Source organism: Stegostoma tigrinum, chromosome 36 (assembly GCF_030684315.1).
Source record: "Stegostoma tigrinum isolate sSteTig4 chromosome 36, sSteTig4.hap1, whole genome shotgun sequence".
NCBI lineage: Eukaryota > Metazoa > Chordata > Chondrichthyes > Orectolobiformes > Stegostomatidae > Stegostoma > Stegostoma tigrinum.
In genome coordinates, this window is record NC_081389.1 from 10,503,514 (window position 1) to 10,527,109 (window position 23,596).

General features: G+C 43.3%; 1 protein-coding gene across 1 annotated transcript in view; it reads left to right on the plus strand.

Annotated features, from left to right (window-relative positions):
• Nucleotides 1-23,596, plus strand: part of LOC125446777 (RNA-binding protein with multiple splicing 2) — a 103,838-nt gene that overhangs the window by 63,296 nt on the left and 16,946 nt on the right. Inside the window, exons 4-6 of the mRNA XM_048520574.2 lie at nucleotides 3,924-3,986; nucleotides 12,178-12,328; nucleotides 19,101-19,246. Coding sequence (XP_048376531.1) covers nucleotides 3,924-3,986; nucleotides 12,178-12,328; nucleotides 19,101-19,246 — 360 coding nt within the window. The remainder of the gene's footprint in view (nucleotides 1-3,923; nucleotides 3,987-12,177; nucleotides 12,329-19,100; nucleotides 19,247-23,596) is intronic.

Consider the following 23,596-nt stretch of genomic DNA (forward strand, 5'->3'; position numbering starts at 1 on the left):
GACCTGAAACGCTAACTGTTTTCTCCTTCTGAGATGCTGCCTGACCTGCTGAGCTTTTCCAGCAACTTCTGTTTTTGTCTCAGTCTCTTGCTGCCCTACTCTGCCATCGCACCAAATATAGGGTACCTACGTTTGTCCCCTGGTCTCTGCTTTCCCCCTCATTCAGACCTTTAAACCTCTGATCTCTACTGCAGTTCTGACAAGCTTATTTGCCTCGAATCAGTTGTCTGTCCAACATATTTTACCTCTGGATTTGTGAATAAGACCATAATCTTCATACTGGGACTTCTGTCCAGATTGATGCATGCCAGTGTGTAAACCTTGTTTAACAAGTCAAACTAGATTTCAGATCAACATTTTAGCAATTGAAACCTCGGTGAATAAAAATGAGCAGTTATTGCCAATATGGAGAAAGAGAATTGAGTCCAGTGACCAGAGTCCTGAAGTAATCGCTGGACTTGAAACGTTCTCTCTCCAGAGATGCTGCCAAACCTGACTTCCTCCAGGAATAGCAAGAACTGCCGATGCTGGAGTCTGAGATAAGTGTGTGGAGCTGGAGGAACACAGCAGGCCAGGCAGCGCCAGAGGAGCAGGAATGCTGACGTTTTGGGCCGGGACCCTTCCCCAAAAAAAGGGTCCCGACCCAAAACATCAACTTTCCTCCTCTGCTGCCTGGCCTATTGTTATCCCTTCCTCCAGCAAACAGGTTTTGGTTTCCGATATTGGACAACTACGGTTCTGTTTTGTTTCTTGTCCATCTCTGGTTGCCCTTAAGTCATGGTGAACTTGTTCCTTGAACTAGTGTCGTCCATGTCCTGCAGTGCATCCCCAATGCTGTAGGAAGGGAGTCCCCAGGATTTTTGCCCCGGTGATTAATGAAGGACCGGTGATATAGTTCCAAGTCAGGATGGTGAATAGTTTGGAGGCAAAGCTGAAGGTGGTGTAGCTGACCAACAGCTAGCCTTTCCCTTCTAGGTGATTTGGAAGATGTTGAAGGAGCTTTGAGTTGCTGCAGAGCATCTTGTAGATGGAGCATGCTCAGTCAGTGGTGAAGGCATGAGCATTGGCATTACATAGGCTGCCAATCAACTGGGCTGCTTTGTCCATGATGGCATTGAGCCTGTGATGGTGTTGGAGCTACAGTCATTCAGGCAGGTGGGGAGTATAGCAGCATATTTGTGATTTTTGTGCCTGATAGATGGACATTGAATGGGAAATGTGTTCTTCTGAGCAGATACTGCTTGTAAATTTGAGTTCTACAGGTTGTTGGGCCATCTCGAAGCCATGACCACCTTTAACATTGTGGTCACATCATGTTTTGGTTAAAACACTCTCTTGTTGAAGTAGGGGAAGGAAGCTGGTGTGGGGACCCCTGCTCTTTAGACAATATCGTTGAACCTCTAGTTGGAACCACCTCTTAAGCTGAGAGGCCTGCGCTTATCGTTCATTAGTCCATGGTGTGGACCTAATGTTACAAGAACCAGTCAGTGGGTTCTGATAGTTGAGATACTGACTGAACTGATGAAGTGAGGGATCTAAGATACAGCCTGTAAGCTTCTGAGACTGGAGCTCAGTCAAGATGCTGCTAAAGACTAGCATTCTGACTGTTGAGTAAGGGAGTTTGTTTGGTTTGCATCTCCCAGCAATCAGCTCGGAACTTAGTCACTGCCAGTCATACAGGCAGCAGGGACTGAATGAAATTTGCTTTGTGCTATTTTCCTAGCCCTGAATGTTACTGACTCTTACTGACTGTACAATAAGAGCAACATGTCTTGTTGTCTTTTTGGGTCCTTTTGCGTACTTGGTGAAAAACAAATCTGAGGAAAAAAACGAAATGAGTTTGATCAAAATGGAAGACCCAACTCGTGTGCTCTTGGACAGTTTGTGCAAGGCTTTCGGCTGGTCAACAGGAGACGGGCCAGTGGCCCTATCATAGGGGTAAAGTCATTGTCTTCCTCTTTCAATTCAGCAGGATGCTCAAATCTCTTGCCTTGAAAGCTGAGTTGCTGCCTTAATCTATAATGTTCTATGCCTATAGTACAGTAGGAAGGGAGTTTGAGAAGCCTTCACCTTTCGGTCAAGTTTTGGTTCAGTTTTCCAAATAATGAATAGCCACTGAGCAAACTGATGTTTCTCCAGTGCTTAAAAGTTAGTTCACTTCAGGAAATGTTTAAAAGCACTTGCCTAAACACACTAATCCTGGCTTTAGAGTCTGTTTGGAGCTCTCCGTTCCAGGAAGTCTTCGGAAATTAGCTTCTGAGACCTTAGCCATTTACAAGGCTCTTAAACTGGCTTCGTTCATTTCTTTCACTCTTTTTGTCGTTCAATAGAATAATCCATAGATAGGATGCAAAGCTGTAACTTTTGTATTCCACCCACTGTTCAATCACCCTATGATCATTTATATGTATTAACTGCCTATACTGCACACAAAACAACTTTTCACTGTATTTAGGTACATGTAACAACAATAAATCAAATGAAATACAGGTACTTCTGCTATAAAATGTGTTTTTGTTAATGTGAACTGGCTGTAACACTATTTGAATAGTGGACGTTGTTTGGATAACAGACTTTCTAAGCTTACCATCGCACTTTTTTAATAGCGAGTTCCCTATAGTGCGCGATCACACCAAGAACCCAACTATTGCGTTATAGGAGAAATACCTGTAATGATTCTGTACTGACTTCTGTTGAAGAGGAAAAGAAACAAGATGCAAAAATTGGCAAGTGATTTTGGCCTGGCAAAGATATGAACTGCAGTTGATTCGCTAGCTGTTTCGTATAATTTCCAGGGTAAATGAGTTGAAGCCTGCCTGTCCCTGGATTAGGGTGCTGGTGACCTATGGTGGTTTTCACTATAATTTGCCCACAAGAACCAGTTTTGATAAATTCACTGCCACTAATTGTGCTTATTGGCCTGCATTATTGATCCCATGTAGGGAAGAAAGCCCATGTCATTGGCTTAGAGACCTAATCTTGTTTTTTAAAAATAAAAATCTTGTTTGTTACATAGGCATTTGTATAACTCGCTTGTAAAGTACTGTTGTGAAACTTGGGCTTACTTGAGTGAGTACAGATTTTACGGTTAGCTACATGAAAGCTCAGCCTGAACCTGGTACTTGTGACTGGGAGTTACTCCTCCCAGAAACCATCCTAGTCATCAGTCCACCCAGGTATAAACTCATGTCAGAATTTTTTGGGTACTAGCTTATGTAATGGTTCTAAAATCTCGTGCGAAACTGCACTTTTTGTGCAAGTTAATGTACTTAATGCAATGTGAATGGGAAAGACTGCACATTCTCACTAATGCTAGCCATATCTGTGGAGAGTGTGTTCGCTTCCCGCCCCCCCCCCCCCCTCAGGTGGGTGCCCTGGGCTGTGCCTTATCTCTTGCTCGCGGTCTCTCTTCTCCTCCTCCTTCTTTCCCCCCCCCCCCCCCACCCTTTTCTCTCTCCTTCTTCCCCCCGCACCCCCCCCCCCCAACTCCCACCTCCGTTCTTTTGGAGACAGCCAGTGGGTTAGGGAGGTAGAAGAATAATTGTGTATAAGCAGAAGAAGGCAAGAGGTTGTGCAAATTCTAATTTCACGTCCTGCAACTGCGTGGAACAACACACTTAACTACTAACTTCTGATTTTTAAGTAAACATAGCTTTGACAGATACAGGGCTTCTGACCTCTGACTAACAATTATTACGCCTACAGATTAAAAGCTGACTTTAGCCTTCAGGTTTTGCAGTCTACAAGAGGGCCAGAGTAGAGTCGGGAGAACAGTGGCCAGTTGATTTTGGACTTCAGCTCACAGAAAGCTGGAAACCATTTAATACCCAAAAGTAATTGGCATGTAACTTGCATTTTAAATTTCTAGCACGAAAGTTACCTGACTCGCTCTTTTTGTTTCCTCTTCTTGCTTTTCTTTCCAGCCAGTTGGCTTTGTTACATTTGACAGCAGAGCGGGAGCAGAAGCAGCGAAGAATGCATTAAATGTAAGTACTGAACAGCTTGAAGCTTCATCCCGTCAATGGATTCATTCACCAGTCAAGAAGGAAGGGACCATGTGTATTTTCTTCATGCTTTCTATTTTTTTGGAGTGCTGCTGGCAACCGACTAACTTCCCACAAGTAATATTGTAACTTCTCGGTGTCACTGGAATGTCTTGAGGTTTTTCAAATCTGCCATGAGAGTGTGTTGTGGAAGCAGGCCAGTCAGCCCATCTTGTTTCTCCTTTCTCTTGGTCCCATCCTTGCTCTTCATAAAATGTGCCTTTTTTTTGTTGCTAAATCAACCTGTTCAGAGATTGAGAAGCCAGAAATTATTGTACATATTGGTAGAAATGCCATTTTTAGGGGAAAGATTTAAGTGGTGCAGATTGAACGCAAGAGATTAGGTGAAATTTTAAAAAATAAAACTCTTTTAAAAGTAGCAATTTCTGGTTTACTCCCAATGCCAAACTCCAATGACAGAATGACCAAAAAGTTAAAGGAAATAAATCCAGTGGCTGAAAAGGTGGTATATTGTTCAAGGATTCAGGTTTTTGGACAAATTTGGATGATTTTTTTGAACAGGCCTTTTTCTTTCCCAGTTTAGGATAGTCCCATTCTTTTTGGAAGGGGACCAATATTTAACCAGGGTGATGTTAGTAGGCAGTGAGTGGAGGAATTCTAAGCAGCAGTGTAAATGGAATGATTGGGGTAGGCTCCATGTGAGGGGATCATGTCAATTAGAAAAGAATGATGATTGGAGTATGTAGTTACTCCAAAGAACTAAATTGCCTTTATTTCAGTGCAAGGTGTGTTACAGGTCAGGCTGAGCTCAGCATGCTTAAGAATATGGGATTGGTCCATCACGGCTATAGATGCTAATGGAAAATGTAGAAAAGGGGGTTGGGGGGGTGCGAGTGGTGTTTTTGATTAAGGAATACATTACAGCTGTGTTGAGGGAAGATTCCTGTAAAATCTCTAATGAAAATATATGGTAGAAATTACAAATAAGGGGGGAAAGAAAAATCACTTTGGGATTGTGCCCCTCACCAATAGTGAGAAATTGAAAAAACAAGTGTGTAGGGACATCGCTGATATATGTAAGCATAATGTTGTAATAGTGGGGGGCTTTAATTTTCCAAACACTGACTGGGTCTATTATAGTGTTAAAGGTTGAGATGGTGAAGAATTTGAAAAATATGCTCCATTTTCTTTATCAATATGTGGATGCTCCTACTTAAAAAAAGAGCAAAATCCTCATTTTGGGCAATAAGGTAGGGCAGGTGACTGAAAGTGTGGGAACAATTTAGGTCTAGCAGTCATAAGGGTTATGGAATAGGATAAGGCCTTCTATAAAAGTTAAAGTTCTTAATTGGAATGGGGCAAATTTAATGGTGAGACAACTTTCAAAAGTTGATTGGAGTAGACCTTTTGCAGAAGGGTGGCATGGTGGCTCAGTGGTTGGCACTGCAGCTTCATGGTGCCAGGGACCTGGGTTCGATTCCAGCCTCGGGCGACCGTCTGTGCAGAGTTTGCACATTCTCCCCGTGTCTGCATGGGTTTCCTCCCACAGTCCAAAGATGTGCAGGCTAGGTGGATCAGCCATGCTAAATTGCCCATAGTGTCCAGGGGTGTGTGGGTTATAGGGGCATGAGTCTAGTTGGGATGCTTCAAGGGGCGGTGTTGACTTGTTGGGCCAAAGGGCCTGTTTCCACACTGTAGGGAATCTAATCTAATCTAAAGGGTGTCTAACAAGTGGGAGGTGTCCAAGAGTGTGAGAGTTCAGAGGCACTTTGTTCCTGTCAGTGAAGCGTAAGATTGGTAAGATTAAGGAACAATGGATGAAAATGATATTGAGGTTCTAGTCAAGAAAAATTTTGTTTATAGTTATTGACACTTGGTTCAATTGAATCTCTTAATACCCTTATGCTTTTTTAAAATCCATTAGGAGAACTCGGGAAGGAGTAGAGGGTGGGGCAGAGTTGGCAGATAAGGTAAAGATAATCTAAATTAGATTCTACAAGTGCATTAAGGCCAAGAGGGTAGCCAGAGCGGGGTGTAGGGCTCCTTAAAGATCAAGGAAGTTGTCTTTGAACCTCCGGGGATAGGAGCGATACTATGAATATTTCATGTCAGCTTTCACTGTGGGGAAAGAAATAATTTGAGAATGCAGAGAAATAAAGGTGGTTTTTTTTTTAAAAAATAGATTGCATTTTAAAGAGGAGGAAGTTTCAGAGGCCTTAGAATATGAAGGTGTACAAATCTTTGGGATCTGATCTAATGTATCCTGGAATGTTGTGCGAAGCAAGGCAGGAGTGAGACCCCTTGCAAAAATATTTGCATCTGTAGCTATGACTGGAGGGTGGCTAATGTATGTTTTTAAGGTTGTAAGAAGAAATTGGGGAACTGTGAACCTGAGTCTGACTTCAGTTGGGTGTAAATTTGAGAGGATCTATGAACATTTGGGAGATGCAAAAAATGATTGGTGATAGTCGACGTGGTTTTTTGGGAGGAAAATAGTGTCTCGCTCGATTTTTGAGTAAGTTACCAAAAAGACTGGCAGAGCAGTAGTAGTTTATTTGGATTTTAGTAAAGCCTTTGACGAGGCATGGTAGACTAATTAGTAAAGTTAAGTCACATGGGATTCAGGGTGAGCTTGCCAATTGCATTACATAATTGGTTTAACAGCAGGAGACGGTGTAATGGTGGAGGGCCGCTTTTCCGACTGGGGGCCTGTGACCAGCAGTGTTCCACATGGATTCGTTCTGGGTTCTGTGCCTTTCATGTAAAGGATTTGGATGAGAATATAGAAGGTATGATTAGTAAGCTAACGGAGACACCAAAATTGGCATTGTCAACAGTGAAGGCTGTTTTTAAGATTAGCGGGTTCTTGAGCAAATAGGCCAGTGGGCTTAAAAAATGGCAGATGGAGTTCAGTTTGGATAAATTCAAGGTATTGCATTTTTGGTGCAACAAATAAAGGCCGGGGCTTGTACAACTATTGGTAAGGTATTGGGTAATGTTGTAGAACAGAGACCTAGGGGCACAGGTACATAATTCATAATATCTAACCAGATAAATAGAAAGCGGGACATAACACCAGCGCTTTGTCAGAGGCTCACTGATGTTACCTAGAATGGTGACGAAATGTCTGAAAACTAACCTTCCAGCTCAGCGAGCAAACTCACATCCAGAACATAATTCTATTTTGAAGTTTCCGTCACACACAGACTGGGTAGTTAAAAGGTGTTTGGCATGCTTGCCTTCAATGCTCAGTCCTTATGAGTATAGAAATTAGGATGTTGTGTTGAAGTTGCACAGGACATTGGCGAGGTCTCTTCCAGCATATCGCCCAGTTCCAGTTACCCAGTAATGGGAAAGATATCAAGCTGGAGTGGGTTCAGAAGAGATTTACCAGAATGTTCCCAGGAATGAAAGGTTTGAATTCTCAAAGGCTGGCTAGGCTGGGCACTTTCACTGGAGCGTAATAGGGTGAAAGGCGACCCAATAGAAATTTCTAAAATAATGAGGGGTATAGGTAGAGTTGATGGTAGATGCCCTTTCCATTAAAATGGGGAATTTCAAGACCAGGGGCATGTTTTTAAGGTGACCAATGAGAGATTTTCTTTAAAAAAAAAAGCAATGTTTTTTATTTCCACTGGGTTTTCATGTGTGGAATGAACTTCCTGAGGAAGTGGTGAATGTGGGTACAATTACATTGTTTAAAATCCATTGGGATGGATGTATGAATAGGAACGGTTTGGAGGGATACGGGCCAGGAGCAGGCCGATTAGTTTGGGATTGTTTAGTATGAATTAGTTGGACTGAAATGTTTGTTTCTGTGCTGTATGACTCTGACTGTTATCCCATCTCCTCCGAAGCTGTCATTTGAACCCTGGCTTTGAGCATAGCTGTACAATCCCTTAGGTTGACAGTAATGGGTCATGTACAGTGTCCATGAGAATTGGGCGCGGGAGTTGGCAGTTCAGCTCTGCTATTTAACATGATGGCTAATCTTATCCTGGTCTTAACTCCACTCTCCTGCCTGCTCCCTATTGCCTTTTTATCCCTCTGGCTGATTTCTGCACTAGTGTTCCTCGGTTTCTTTATGATCCAGACTGCCTGGTGTGAATCTAATTACTGTTACCCTGAGACTTAGTATAGCCTCCTGAGGATCCTGCAGGTGTTGAACTGAGCAGATTGTCATGTTCAGCTCCTGCCTGCATTAGTCTTTTGACTAGGGCTGATATATGGACAAAGGAAGTGGAATGATTTCCTCCAGGCCCTGTTAGCTGCTTGCCAGGATCTGGGTGGCAAATAAATTGCAGTGCAGACTGTTACAGGGAAATTCAGCGACAACCTCCCTGGTAAGCTGGACAACATCATCTACGTTGTTGAAATTGTAACTGTTCGAACTAGAATTAACCAGTTAGTGTGAGAATCTTCAAATGGGAAGATCATACTGCACAAGAAGCTGTTGGGACCATCCTGTATGTGATGACTTTTTTTTTTGTTTTGAAAAGTTCTCCAATTAGTTTCAGTCCAATCTTTTTTTAAAGCTTTAATCTCAAGTATTTATTCAATTTTCTCTTTATTGAATCTGTTTCATATTCTTTTTGGGGGGGGGGGGGGGGGGCACGATGTGCTCCAGTGCAGATCATAACTGGGGCATTATGTGGTCTTTTTCTCTCTCCTAGTTTGGTCACTTCTTCTGATTCTTTTAAACTTATAACATCTGGACTGTAATCCAATGCACTGAAAACAGTTTGCACTCTTATTATCTAAATGCTTTAACTTTTTGTAACCTCTATCAAATCTACCATGGTAGATTCTAAGGACAATGATTCAGCTTCTATCACTTTATTGGCATTGATGGAAGCTTTTCATATTTGGTACTATTTTCTAGGAAATCTCCTGTGCACCACCTCCCAGTTTCTGAAATTCTTCCTTTCAATCAGATGCCCAAAGCAAGCTGCAGCAATCTACCTGAAACTTCACGGGAATTTTTTCGTTAATCTTACTCCCACATTCCATGTTGAAGCCCCTATCCTCCTAGATCCTAGAGTATACTGAAATCACTTGGGCACACTGTCTTATTCTCCTCTGCTACAGCGTGATAGACAGCATAGCTGCGCAGTTTACTTTCTGGCCAAGAGGTACCTCCCTGGTTCTCCTCGAATCGATTGATGAACCAGTCCCTTTTCAGAAATGGGACGTCATTGTCATAATTCAACTTCTGAGCTGGCTTTCTGCTCCCAATCATCCCTGAAGGAATGAGCAATGCATTGGGTTTTTTAATCTTGTTACTGTGGCGAGACATTGATTATGAGCATGTCCAGTTCCATTTGTGTCTGATGTTAATATCATGGAATATTCTGCTGTTTTACATAAATGGCCAGTTCAGGTTTTTAATGAAGGAAGTTATCTTGATGGATATGGTCAGTAATTCCCACCTACCTATATAATGGCCCACCCAAAAACACTTAAGCACAAAGTACTGTAGTATCAAGAAACCTAATTCTGACTGACCCTGAATATCAGTAGCATCTAGTCTTGATCCTTGGCCTGGTATGCTTGCCATTTCTTTAGACATTTTACAGAAATCAAAATTTGAGTTAACTTGAGGACATGGCATCTAATCTATTACAGCCCTCACCTTGGCCGTGCCTTGTTTGTCTCTCTGACCCTGCTCTCAGCAGATCCATTTTTTCCCCTCCTCATATCCTATCATTTGCACCTATTTTACATCTCTAGCACTCCTTTGCCACTATTAACACCCCCTTTATCTGTAGTTCTAGGTATCCTTCAACTGTTTCATTTGCCCAAGCCTTTCCAGAGAAGAGTCTATTAGACTCTAAATTTTCTTTCCCTGCGGATCTTGCCAGACTCTCCTCATTTCTCTAGAATTTTTTGTAAATTTAGTAGTTTTTCCCTTGATCTCTAAATTGTGGCAAAGCAGTTTTTTTGTATCTTCAGTGTAAGAGAACCCCTCATTTGATCATGACCCACAACAGTTGCTTTTTGTTCTGTCCCATTAGTAGAGCGATGCTGCTCAGTTGAGATTGGGGCCTGCAAGTGTTGTTTTGAGAACCTTGCCGTCCGTTCTTGACTCCTTGTTGCTGCAAAGGATGTTGTTGGTAGGGACTCTTGTGAAAAAGCCAGGCACTAAGCAAATGCCGTCATTCTGACAACTGAACAAGTAGTATCAAGGCAACTATGTGGCTAAGTGGGAAATTCAGATGAGGAGCAGTGTTCTACTTACAACCAGGAGATGGTAAGGACTGCAGGTGTTGGCAGTTGGAGCCGATAACAAGTGGAGTTGGACAAGCGCAGTTTAGACAGGAAAGTCAACATTTTGGGTTGTCCTGGTGAAGGGTCAAGACTCAGACGTTCCTGCTCCTCTGCTGTACTTCTGTTTGTTACTGTTCTTTTGTATGTACAGCCTTTGCCATTGAATTCTACATGAGGTAAATTAATACACCACAAATTCAATAGAATCCTTTTTCTAACCTCATTGGGAGGAAGTACCTGTATGCTTACATAGCACATCTGGACATTTCGTCAGCCAAAGGCTGTTTGGAGATGAATTGGCAGTTCTGAGAATCAAATCCCTGTTACTTGGCTCTTGATCCTATCGGGCTGCTGTTCCAACCTCCCTCCTGGCTGGTAACTAAAGGCCAATAAAGGGAATCATGAGTCGTTCCTGTGGCCAACTTTGCAGACACTTCAAAGTTGAAGGTTGCTTTTGAGGTGCTTTTCTCTGCGATAATCCCGAAACAGCCAGTCAGCTGTGAAAGGTTTAGCGCAACATGCACCTAACAACCCTTTTTGTCTACTGTCTTTTTGGGTGTCCTCCCAAGTCGCAGTACGTTTCTTCATGCTACAGTGTTTCAAGGCTGCATGCAAACATTGCTACACTGTTTGTCATTAGATCAGAAATATTCTCTAATCTTGTGCAACCTGCTAAGTGGTCTTCTTGAGTCTTCTCCATCTCGGACTGAATGCTGAAAGACAAAATGGGGATGAAGGACAAATTGCCTGTATCCATCTGTGTCTCTAATACCTTTCTCCAGGAAAGGCTATACCCAGAGAGGCAAGGAATTTTGGTCTGCATCTGATCCTATGGGATACTAAATTCCAAATGTGTAGTGTAATTGAGGTGGTGGAAGGCAGTTGTGTTGCGCCCCCTTGACCTGTCCGTCCTCCCTGGACTGACCTATTCCCTCCTTACCTCCCCACCCATACTCTCCTCTCCACCTATCTTCTCCTCTATCCATCTTCGATCTGTCTCTCCCTGTCTCCCTATTTATTTCAGAACCCTCTTTCCCCATCCCCTTTTTTCTGATGAGGGGTCTAGGCCCAGAATGTGCTCCTAAGATGCTGTTTGGACTGTTGTGTTCCTCCAGCTCCACACTTTATCTTGGTTTGTTTGTTTGTTCATTTCAAGTGGGTGAAAAAGATACTTGCTTGAATTACAAGTGTTCTTTTTTTATTTGAATTTGCTCTGTCCCTTTCTCATTAGACTTAAGAATGTTGAATTGTGTTGCCAAAGTGATCCATTTTGGATGCTGTTGGTGTTTTCCTTTTTAGAAACCTTTTTAAACGAGCTGAGATGCAATTTAGTTTCACTTAATGCAACTCTGTCATTTCATCTAAATGGGAGTGGGACTTTCCTTTCTTTGATAATTGGCAAAACTGTTGCTAGAATATCCCATCAGCTTCCAAGGCTGGTCTGGCTCTGCACCGATGTGGTACTTAACTTCTGAAACCTCTTGAGTCATCAAATTAAATAGTAATCTATTTAACTTCCTGCTTTAGCAGCTTTTAGAATGAGCTGTCTGAAATGCTGCAAGTAATATTTGACTTTTTTTGAGAAAAGAATAATCTATGGTAAGATTAAACTTTTTGCAAAATGAATTTGTTTTTTGTCTCTTCGATAGGCACGTGGCTAACTTTCCAACTCCTGATCTGGATTTGAACTCTATTTGAGCGCTATGTCAGCCTGTGATTTCAAATAAACCTGAAGGTCTCTTACCTGATCCTGTCTAACCTCTGTCTTTTGTCTTTGTCCACCCCAGTCCAACATTGGCTCTTCCAGATCATGGGTTTGAACTGTAAAACTCTGGTCTTCAGCTAAATTCCTCTTTTGGGGTTTGGAAGGTTTTGTGAGATGCTGTACTTTGTTCCCTTCCTGTAGGGCATTCGATTTGATCCCGAAAATCCTCAAACTCTCCGGTTGGAATTTGCAAAGGCAAACACAAAGATGGCCAAAAGCAAGCTGATGGCTACACCTAACCCCACGAATATGCACCCTGCCTTGGGAGCACACTTCATCGCCCGGGACCCTTGTAAGTACTAACACTCTCTCTCTCTCTTTGTGTGGCATCAAGGTGACTCTCCAGTCTGTGTTTAAATACTTGCATTGAGCAATCCAATAACAAAACCATGAGTAATGCCTTTGCAATTTCAGTTGAAGCATTGCAGAGAGCCACTTGTGCAGCATTAATCAGTAATGCATTACATCGAATTGTTGGTATCGCAGCAGGGAAATTTTAAGGCACGTTCATCTCTTTTCCACCCTTTTTTAGGTCCCCACTGCTGTGTCCCACCACCACGCTTCCTCCAGCCGCTAGGATGGGACGCTGATCACGGATTCCTCCAAGGCCAGTCAGTACCACCCCACATGTGGCTGAGAGGTGCGCTTCTGTTGTGGTGGACTGGGTGCTCTTAGTTCAAAACTCCCTCCTCCACACCACCCCCCCTCCTTTTCCCCTCATCGACCCTGCACCTCCCCACCCAAACCTCCAATTCTTCTGTCTGAAGCTTCGCCCTTTGCTCAAGCACTGTGTATACACTCTGGAGTAGCTGCAAGTGTGACTTTGAACTGGTCATCTGACCAGTTCAACAGCCCTTGAATGGAAACCTCCTTTGTCACAGGACATGTCACTTTGGAGCTTTATTCCTGTTCATTCCATGTCACTTAAAGATGTACAGCCAGGTCCAACTCTTTGATGCAAACCAGATATCCTGAACTGACCTCGTCCCATTTTTGCCAGCACTTGACCTGTGTCCCTCAACCCTTCCTATTTGTGGACCCCATCCAGATGCGCCTCTAAAGGCTGTGATTGTACCAGCCTCCTCCACTTCCTCTGGCAACTCGTTCCATGCATGCATCACCCCAGGGTCCCTTTTAAACCTTTGCCCTCTAGTTTTGGACACCCCTATCCAGGGGAAAAGACCTTGGCTACTCACTCTATCCATGTTCTGCATGATTTTACAAACCTTTATAAGATCGCTCCTCAGTCACCAATGCTCTAGGGAAAATGGGCCCAGCCTACACAGCCTATCCCATCCCTGTAGCTCTAACCATCCAACCCGAGTAACAGCCTTAAATCTTTTCAGAATTCCTTGAAGTTTTTTACATCTTTCCCATAGATGGGAGACCAGAGTTGCATGCAGTATTCCAATGTTGACCTAACCAATGTCCTGTACAACCGCAACAAGACCTCCCAACTCCTGCACTCTGTGCACTGACCAATGAAGGGCCAAATGTTGCCTTCGCTATCCTGTGATTCTGATTTCATGTTCAACGAACTGCGAACCTGAACCCCAAGGTCACCTTTGTTCAGCAACACTCCCCAGGACCTTACCATTAAGTGTACAAGTCCTGCCCTGATTTGCCTTTGCAAAATTCAGCAGGTTGCATTTATCTAAATTGAACTCCATCTGATCAAGGTCCAATTATACTCTTGACATAACTGCCTTTGCTGCGCAGTACGCCTCCAATTTTGGTGTCAAGTGTAAGCATTCCTCCCTAGATTTACTGGTAACGATACCTGCATTCCGCCTGTGTACTTGATAGATTGTTTCTTGGGAGAGTTAAAGCATTAATTTTATGATCTGTATTGTGGAAATGGCCAACTATACTGCTATAATCATGTGCAATAATGATTTATTTCCCAAGCCTCTGCCAGAAAGCATTGCCTCTCTCCTAAAACACTTGGTTGTTCAAAGCGCTGCTGACCCCAGACAATGTTGACTGTATAGCCAGCGAGAATTGTATACAATGCTAAGTGCCCATCCAGCTAGATGTACTGAAGTAATTAGGACAAGAGTCTTGCTTTTAAGAGAAATTGCATTTCCCATGGGGAAGATGTTTTAACCGTGCAGAACAGGAGTTAAAGCCAGGTTCTCTTTGCATATGGATTGTTGCTAATTGCGATCTTGGGTGCTTCCAGCAATTCTGCGCTTGTTCTTAAGTAAGTCTCTAATTGCTAATTAGGTTAAAGCAGCAAGAATAATGTTAAAACTGAATTGTTTTTAAATGATCAATGAGAAATATCAACTTTGCACTTTAAGCATATGGATAATGTAGCTTCTGTTGGCTAAAGAACCAGGGGCTAATCATACAGGAACTGATTGTACGTGTTCCAGTCTGGTCACATTTGTGACTGCCATAGGGTGTCAGCTTTCATGTGTTCAGCCATCCTGTGTTCAATTAAATAGCACAGCAATGTAGAACTGAATGGAAGAGCCCTCCTGGCTAGGCCTGAAGTGATTTATTCTTTTTACTTCCTAGATTTGAGTTAATCAGCCTTCCTAATGGGCAATGGGAAAGAATATTACCCCTCCAGTGGTGGGTTCCATTTTGTCTTCATGTTCAGCATGTTTGATTTCTTGTGACTGAGGTTAATTTAGACAGCAATGGATTAAACTTAACAGATTGACTTTTCCTCTTCCTGTCCCTTCTAAATTTAAAAAAACCGGTTTTGCTGCCCTTATTCGATTAGGATTAATAACCTGTTGAAGAACCTGGGTACAGGCAGCAAGTTTTACTTTGGGTTGGATTTCTGACCAAGTGTATCTTTGCCAATGCACTTGAACACCAAGTCAGTGCCATTGGTGAGATTGTAATGCACCCATATTGTACTGGATCTCGACATTAGGGCGGCACGGTGGCTCAGTGGTTAGCACTGCAGCCTCACACAGCACAGGGACCTGGGTTCGATTCCCACCTCGGGCGACTGTCTGTGTGGAGTTTGCACATTCTCCCCGTGTCTGCGTGGGTTTCTTCCGGGTGCTCTGGTTTCCTCCCACAGTCCAAAGATGTGCAGGCTAGGTGGATCGGCCATGCAAAATTGCCCGTAGTGTTCGGGGTGTGTGGGTCTAGGTGGGATGCTCCAAGGGGCAGAGTGTGGACTTCTTGGGCCAAAGGGCCTGTTTCCACACTGTAGGGAATCTAATCTAATTAGTGCACCTTTTGCTGGTGCTCTCCCCAGCAAGCTGACCACCCTCACTGCAACCCTCATCTTACTGACTCTGTCCCTCACTGCCTGACCTGCGATGGGCATTTGCGCAGTTAGTGATGCAGTGAGGTGAGGCACCCAGGTCTGCCTTATGTCAGAATGTTCATCATTTTAATTTATGTTGGGGTGCTGAGGATGAAACCATTACACAAGTGTCATGGCAGTGACTAGTGATGTTATCCCTGTAGTTTCAGTAGCAACAATCGCAATCCTCCTTTCTCCCTGGGGCGAGGGTAATCCATTCAGCCCCTCAAATATTTTCTGCCCCGCCATTAAGTCATGACCAATTGCTTTCCCTCCATCTCCTCATACCCAATTTATAGAAGGACGTGTTGATTGACTGACTGGGAGTCCTCCCAGTGATGGTCTGTAGTGCTAATCCTGCCAGGAAACCCATCATAGTCCGAGCTATAAATAACAACAAGGTGTGGAGCTGGAGGAACGCAGCAGACCAGGCAGCATCGGAGGAGGAGGAAAGCTGACATTTTGGGCCAGGACCCTTCAGGAACATCAGCTTTCCTGCTTCTCTGCTGCCTGGCCTGCAGTGTTCCTCCAGCTCCACACCACCTTATCTTAGACTCCAGCATCGGCAGTTCTGACTATCTCAAGAGAGTCCTAGCTTGCACTGTCTAGTGGTGCAGCCACCCCTTGAGTTTTCAGCCTACTATGACAGAGCAAATCTCTTTCTGGCGATTTTGTCCTCTCTCGCTCCTAGCTACATCAATGGCTGCCATGTCTGAGTGTGGCACTGCCATTCTGTGACTGAGGCACTCCTGTTGCCATTCTGCCTAGAAACCATTGAATGGTAAGTGTGTGCACTTGTCACTAATTTGGCTTGCTCATCCCAAATTCCATCAAACCCCAGACTTGGGCAGCATGGTGGCTCAGTGGTTAGTACTGCTGCCTCAGAGCTGGGGTAGGTTCAGTTCCACCCTGGAGCAACTGTGTGGAATTTGTGCGTTCTCTCCATGTCTGCATGGGTTTCCTCCAAGTGCTCTAGTTTCCTCCCACACTTGTGCAGGTTATGTGGCTGTGCTAAATTGCCCATAGTGTCCAGGGATGTGCAGGCTAGGTGGGTCAGCCATGGGAAATGCAGGGTTATGGGGATTAGGTAGTGGACCGCATCTGTGCGGGGGATCTCTTTTGGAGACTCGGCACAGACTCGATGGGCCAAATGGACTCTCCCCCTCTCCCCCTCTCCCCCTCTCCCCCTCTCCCCCTCTCCCCCTCTCCCCCTCTCCCCCTCTCCCCCTCTCCCCCTCTCCCCCTCTCCCCCTCTCCCCCTCTCCCCCTCTCCCCCTCTCCCCCTCTCCCCCTCTCCCCCTCTCCCCCTCTCTGCACTGTAAGAACTATTATTCGGTGACTGACCTTGACATGCATTGGACTTCCAGGTCCTGATCCCTGAGCAAAAGTCTTCTTTCGTTTTGGTGTTCAACTGCTTTCAAAATTGAAGTTGGCTGCAAACTCTTACACAGCACTTGCTGATATTTCTGGTGAATGATGGATGTACTGTAGGAAATTACAAACCAAGGAGCTAACTTTAAACCTGGTACGCTAACAGCCAGTTAACACTGTATTGGCACAAATGCAAAATATTTGCAAACCTGATATTCCTACATCTCCCAACTGTTGCAATTAATGGAGACAACTGATACTAAGATTGTGCTTCATCACATCTGAATGGGTGCTTGCTTAGTCATTAAGGAAAAATTTACCTGATGTCTTAACCTGTAAAATCATGTTGGTAAAACTAAACATGGTTGCATTTTTGAGAAGTGTTAAGTAAGTCAATTTGAATGATGCTAATCCGATGAACTATTTTAAGCCGAGGTTTGGGAATGTTCATCTGTTACAAATCGCTGAAGAAACTCTAACAAAAGTGAAAGAATGATGGGTGCTGGAAATCGAGGAAACAAACAACAGAAATTGCTGGAAAAGCTCAGCAGATCTGGCATCATCAGTGGAGAGATAAGCAGTCAACGTTTGAATCCAGTGACCCTCCTTCAGAACACTAATATTAATCAGTTGTTTGCATTAGTTTGGTAGCAATGTACAGAAGATGTTTTTGCTTTGAACGTGCGGGCCATAAGTATGGGGTTAACTGTGAACTAAATGTTAAATGTGAATGTTCTGGCCCCAATTACCCTTGGTTTGTGTGTCTACAGTACCATGAGCATATAGGATTGGTTATTAATAAGATGAACTTTCAAGAAAACTGGAATTAACCTGCATTTTCAAATATGTCCATCCTTTTGTGAGCTTTGGCTTGAACGTCAACCAAAACTTAAGTTTTATTGTGTGCTGTTTTGGTTGCCAAAGGATGATGTGTAAGCTTTGGAAAGAGTGCAGAGAAGGTTCATCAGAATGTGGCCTGGCCTGTAGGGCATTGGCTATGAGAAAAGGTTTTTAAAAAAAGCTAGGAGTCTTTTCAGTGAAAAGACAGCGGCTGAGAGGAGACCTGATAGAGGTCTACAAAACGGAGAGGCGTAGATAGGCTAGATAGTCAGAGGCATTTCTCCCAGGGTTGAAGATTCATTTACAAGGGGACACTAGTTCAGGAGGAATAGGTGAAAGGTTTTTAAGGGAGATGAGCAAGGAAAGTTGTTTTTCACTGCAGAGTGTGGTAGGAGCCTGGAATGCACTGCCAGAGGTGGGTGGTAGCAGGCAGGTGGTGACATTTAGAGGCTTTCTGGATGGTTACATGAATAGGAGGGCATAGAGGGATATGGGGCCACATGAGGGCAGAAGGTTTTTTAAGGAAGGGCATGATTGGCACAGCCCTGGAAGGCCTATTCCTGTACTGAAATTCTCTTTTGTAAAGGCTGTTGGGTGTATTGAAGCCTTGCTTTACCTTGCACATGATATCTCTCTCTCTGTATTTAGTTCCAAAACATCTGGATTCAAAATGATGGAAACCATTTTTAAAAATTCGGACAGTTCCATCTGGTGGAAACCCAGAACACACTCTTGGGTGGTTTTTGGGTTGAGACAATTTATATCTTGGGTCTCTCCTCCCTAGAATATACCATGTAAAAATGTAAACCTGGTTTCCAATAACTCATATATACAGGTTGTGCTCTCGTTGCCCGTTATGGAAGTTTATAACAAAATACTAAGTCAAGCTAGTTCTCAAGTGACGAGCAATGGGTTAAGTGGAGATGCAAGAACAAAATGTTTTCACCGGAGGGTGGTGAAAATCTGGAACTCTGTGCCCCTAAGGACGGTAGAGAGGTAAACCCTTATCATTGAAGAATTATTTACATCTCCCATTCTCATTAGTGGGATGAGGGTGTTGCTGGCTAAGCTAGCATTTATTGCCCAATGGGGGTGTTTTGGGGCTGTTCAATAAATGCTGACCTAGCCAACGACACCCTTATTCCACAAATGAATGGTGGGGGGGGGTGCGTGCAGGGGTGGAAAAACTACACATTTATGGCAAGGCACCAACTGTATGGGCCAAAATGGGATTAGAATGAGGCGTAGAGCTGGATGAGCACAGCAGGCCAAGCAGGAAAGCTGACGTTTTGGGTCCGGACCCTCCTTCAGAAATTCTGTTATCTCTGATTTCTCCAGCATCAGTTCCCACCTTTTCTCTGGGATTAGAATTGTTACGTTGTTTTTGACTGGCACAGGGCCTTTCCCCTGCATCGTGGATCTCTGACCAAGTAGAGCCACCTGCCTGGGCTCGAACTCTGCGTGTGTATTTTTTTTTGCATCTCTCCAGAGTTCTGATGTGTTGCTGGCACTTTTTGTGGCTTTCTTCCCTTAAGGTTGACTGGACTAAACGTGCGACTCTGTTCTTTTTGTGTTTCAGATGACCTCGCAGGAACAGCACTAATCCCTGCATCTCCAGAGGCCTGGGCTCCTTATCCACTGTACACAACAGAACTGACCCCTGCCATTCCACATACTGCGTTCACCTATCCTGCTGCTGCAGCAGCTGCTGCACTTCACGCTCAGGTAACTAACGGTAGCTGTGTCAGCAACCGAGCACTCCCAGCACCTCTCTGCACAGGTCCTGATTTCTTCCTTTTGAGGCCAATTTATTTCTTTGTTCTGCTCACGAGGCAACTCCTTTTTCTCTCTCCTTTTTTTCATTTTCATTGTTTTGTACCTGATCAGCCACAGTTTTCTTACTAATACACAGGCCCTATCCAATCGACTGCCGCATCGCCAATCCTTACTGCGTTGAGACAGATTTTTGCATGGATCACACACACGACTATCATTTTGGATCTAGGGCTCAGTGAATGGTGCTGTAACTAGTCTAGAATGAATTAGGCACACCTTGTTTTCAGGGGTCAAAGGCTTGTGGTTGTACAGGATAACTTCAAGCAAGAATGGATTATTAGACGAATTCAGTAAGTAAAACCTAGATTTTCTTTAAATGTGAATGTATTGTACTTAATTGTTTACTTTTGTGTGCAGCGGTATGTTGCTCTATTTGAAGGACAGGCAACAGCTACTTTTTTTAGTTCCCTTTTCTGTCCTGTTTGTTAAAGCCTAACTTTAAAAACAGCTTCTCTATGGCAAAAATTCACCCCAAATTGACCCTTGTACAGAGGTTACATACCACAGGGTAATGCCTAGACATTGTAGCCCTCTTCCTCCGAATAGTAAGGATACAAACATTATTCCAGTGTTACGTTAGGAACTAATTGCTCTGTTCGGATGCACAAACTAAGGTAGGTTTTTTCCTAAATAAATGAAATGTCCTAGTGCATCGGAATGTAATTCACGCTCATTCCTTTATCTTTTAAGGGATAAATGGGGGAAATAATGAGCATTTCCAAGCTGTTTCCTGCCTGCTTCTCAAAAGCAAAACTATATTAAGTTTGGTTACTAAATATTTTCAACTTTTTTTTTAAAACTTATTCTGTAAACCTACCTTGGAGCGAATCAGAGCTACCTCAGAAATGTTGGCACAATTTAGCGCAAAAGTTTTTGGATGAGTAGTTGAGATTGGAATGAATTGACTGCAATCTCTCTTGGACAGCAAAACTAATTTTAAATCTGCTGATGTGCATGTTCCATGCAATGTTAAACTTCAGCCACTTCTTTTAAGAATCATTCTAGTGCACTGATACTCATGTTTGGTCTGCGCACAACAGCCTGAAAACAAGTCAAAGGCTAGCCAAGCAAAGATTCAAATCCCTGAACATGTAAATCTCCATTTGAAAGACAAATGGTGTTAGCGCTCTAATGTGCTTTCCAAGATACACTGCATACAACTGTATGTAGGAACAAAATTACGACAGATGCTGGAATCTGAACTGAAGATGACATGCTGGAGATCACAGCAGGTCAAGCAGCATCCATGGAGAGAGCTAATGTTGCAGGTTAGACAACTCTGCATTGGAGCTGATAAACTTATATATTTAAACAAAAACAGTTTAGCACCTTATTTTTTTGAAGGGTGTGATCTGCCACGTTCACGTAAGGTCCACAAAACAATGCCAAGGACGCTGCTTCACTTTGTCTGCATGACCTTGTATGTCTCTCCCTACTATCCGAGTTTCTAAGTAGTTAGAGAGGAAAATGTGTGCATGTGACCCTTATGACCTAAAGCAAGCTCCAAGATTTGGCGGCTTTTCAGAATTCCTGGAACTCCCATAATTTGAATCTACCTTTTAAATATACTGTGGCTCAGTAGCTAGCACTGCTGTCTTGCAGTACTAGGGACTTGGGTTCAATTCCAGTCTCTGACTATGTGTGGAATTTGCTTATTCTCCCTGTGCCTGTGTCAATTTCCTCCAGGTGCTCTGCTTTCCTCCCACAGTCCAAAGATGTGTAGGTCGAGGTGGATTGGTCATGCTAAATTGTACATGGTGTCCAGGGAATTGCAGGCTGGATGGGTTAGTCATGGGAGATGTAAGGTTCCAGAGAGAGAGGGTGGGTGTGTGTCTGGGTTGGATGTCTTTCAGGTTGCTGTGGACTCTGGGTCAAATGACCTGCTCCCATACTGTCGGGATTCTGATTCTGTTGCAATCCTAGATCCATGTTTGACATACCTCTCCCCTTTCCTTGTTTGTATTGTTGCTGCCTTTCCAAAGTATTTGCTGCTGCAGCTAAATTTTATTAATGTTTGTAAGCATTCAGCTAGACTTTGCTAATTCCATAACTTCTTGACCTGACATTCCATTTAATCATGACTTTTTTTGGTTTGAATGCCAAGCAGTGTGTAATTTGAGTTCCAACTTGGAACTTCTGCCATAAGTGCAGATGTCAGTGACTGTGTCTGTCTGAATAGGGGTTGTTGTGAAGGGGGAGAGAGAACAGTTTCATATTGGTTCTTGTGTTAACTGTTTTGAGTCCACTTGCAGTCTAGTTTCCTGTCAGTATTTATAAGTAATTTGCTCAAAAACTATTCACACTTTGTAAAGCTCGCAAGTTCCTGTCACCTAGTTGTGGAAATGCTTTGAGAAGATTTGTAGCTCAGGTTGAGTTTCTGGACGTGAGTTTGCTCGCTGAGCTGGATGGTTAGTTTTCGGACGTTTCGTCACCATTCTAGGTAACATCAGTGAGCCTCTGATGAAGCGCTGGTGTTATGTCCTGCTTTCTATTTATTTGTTGAGGTTTCCTTTGGTTAGTGATGTCATTTCCTGTTCTTTTTCTCAGGGGATGGTAGATTGGCTCCAAATCAAAGTGTTTGTTGATGGAGTTCTGGTTGGAATGCCATGCTTCTAGGAATTCTCGTGCGTCTCTCTGTTTGGCTTGTCCTAGGATAGAAATGTCTTTTTGATTTGCTTTATTGCCATGTGTACCTAAGTACAGTGGAAAGTTTGTTTTTTGTCCAGCACAGGCAGATCACACTGTACAAAGTGCATTAAGGTAATAGAACAGAGCAAAGAAAACAATGTTACAGCTGCAGAGAAGGCACACAAAGAGCAAAGTCAGCTTTTTTAAATGCAAAGTTTTTGAGGTCCATTCAGCAGTCTAATAACAGCAGGGAAGAAACTGTGTACTTGAATCTGTTGGTGTACGTGCTTAAGCTTCTGTGTGTCTTCTGCCTGATGGAACAGGTCGGAAGAGATTATAATCTGGGTGGGAGAGGCCTATCCACCCTAGGCAGCAAGCTGTGATGCATCCAGAGAGGATGCTTTGTGTGCTGTATCTATAAACATTGGTAGTGGTCTTTGTGGACAAATTGAATTTCCTTGGCCTCCTAAGGAAGCTTCTTATGTGGCGAGAGACTGGATTTTGAGGTAATGGTAGAGAATATACCAAAACACTCATTCAACCCTTATCACCCAAAAGTGTGTGGATAGTAATAAATTTATTACTAAGTGCATGTAGATAGGGTTCTGGCCTAGAATAGGACACAAAGTGAAAATAAATTAAGATCCTATTCATTATTCCCATAAATATCAAATGTTTGATATTTTGGTCTTGAACATCTACAGTTGGGATCGGTGTAGTTTTTCCTTTCCTATCAATCCTTCATGTTGTTTCTAAATGCTGTGTCCACTAGAATGGACAATGTGGAGATTAATCTGATCCATTCCTGTCAACTGTGGCACTTGAGCCCAGAATGGACACTTTAAAATCGGCAGGACTGTTTTTGAGTGTTCAACTAGCTTGGCTGACGAGGATTCCGCTGCCAGCTTGAAGCATTGGATCTGACTGAAAATATTCTTGGTGCAGTGTCTCAAACCCCTCTTTGTAATGGAGCACTCCCAAATGAATGGCAAGTTGCAGGCTGAGTCCTGAAGAGGTGTAGAGCTGCTTTAGTCCGTTCTGCTCCCCCTAGTTAACTTTAATTAGAAACCACAAAGGGTTGTTTTTGCAGGTAGCAATGATAACTTCCAGATTTGATGGCTTTCTTTAACTCCAAAACTGACGCTGTTGTCAGCTGGATCACCGTTTGTCTGGAGCTTGTTAAAATGGCTACACCATGAACTCCAGTTAATGCTGACTAAATGAAGGCTATGAAGTTTTATTTTGTGGTTTGCCACTTGCTGGGTTGTTTTTGACTTGGTGCTCCAGATGTAAGCTATCCTTGTTTTTGTATTGAGCATTGGAGGGGGAGAGGTGCTCCTTATAGGTTAGATGTGAGATGAACTGATGCTCTGTGTGATCCCTTGACATTCAGCTTAATCTGTGTGGTTGATCACCAGTGTTTTGCTTTTGAAGCTTTCCCTTTTCTTGTGGGAGGCAAAAAGAACCAAAATTCAGCCTGGGGTGACACTTTAGAATCCCAAGGCTATCTGAATAATGCACACTGCTGATATTGCTGTACGTTAATAGAAAGAAATCAACTTCTAAATATTTGTAAATGTGTAGGTTTTGTTACTGTTGGACTTAGCCTAA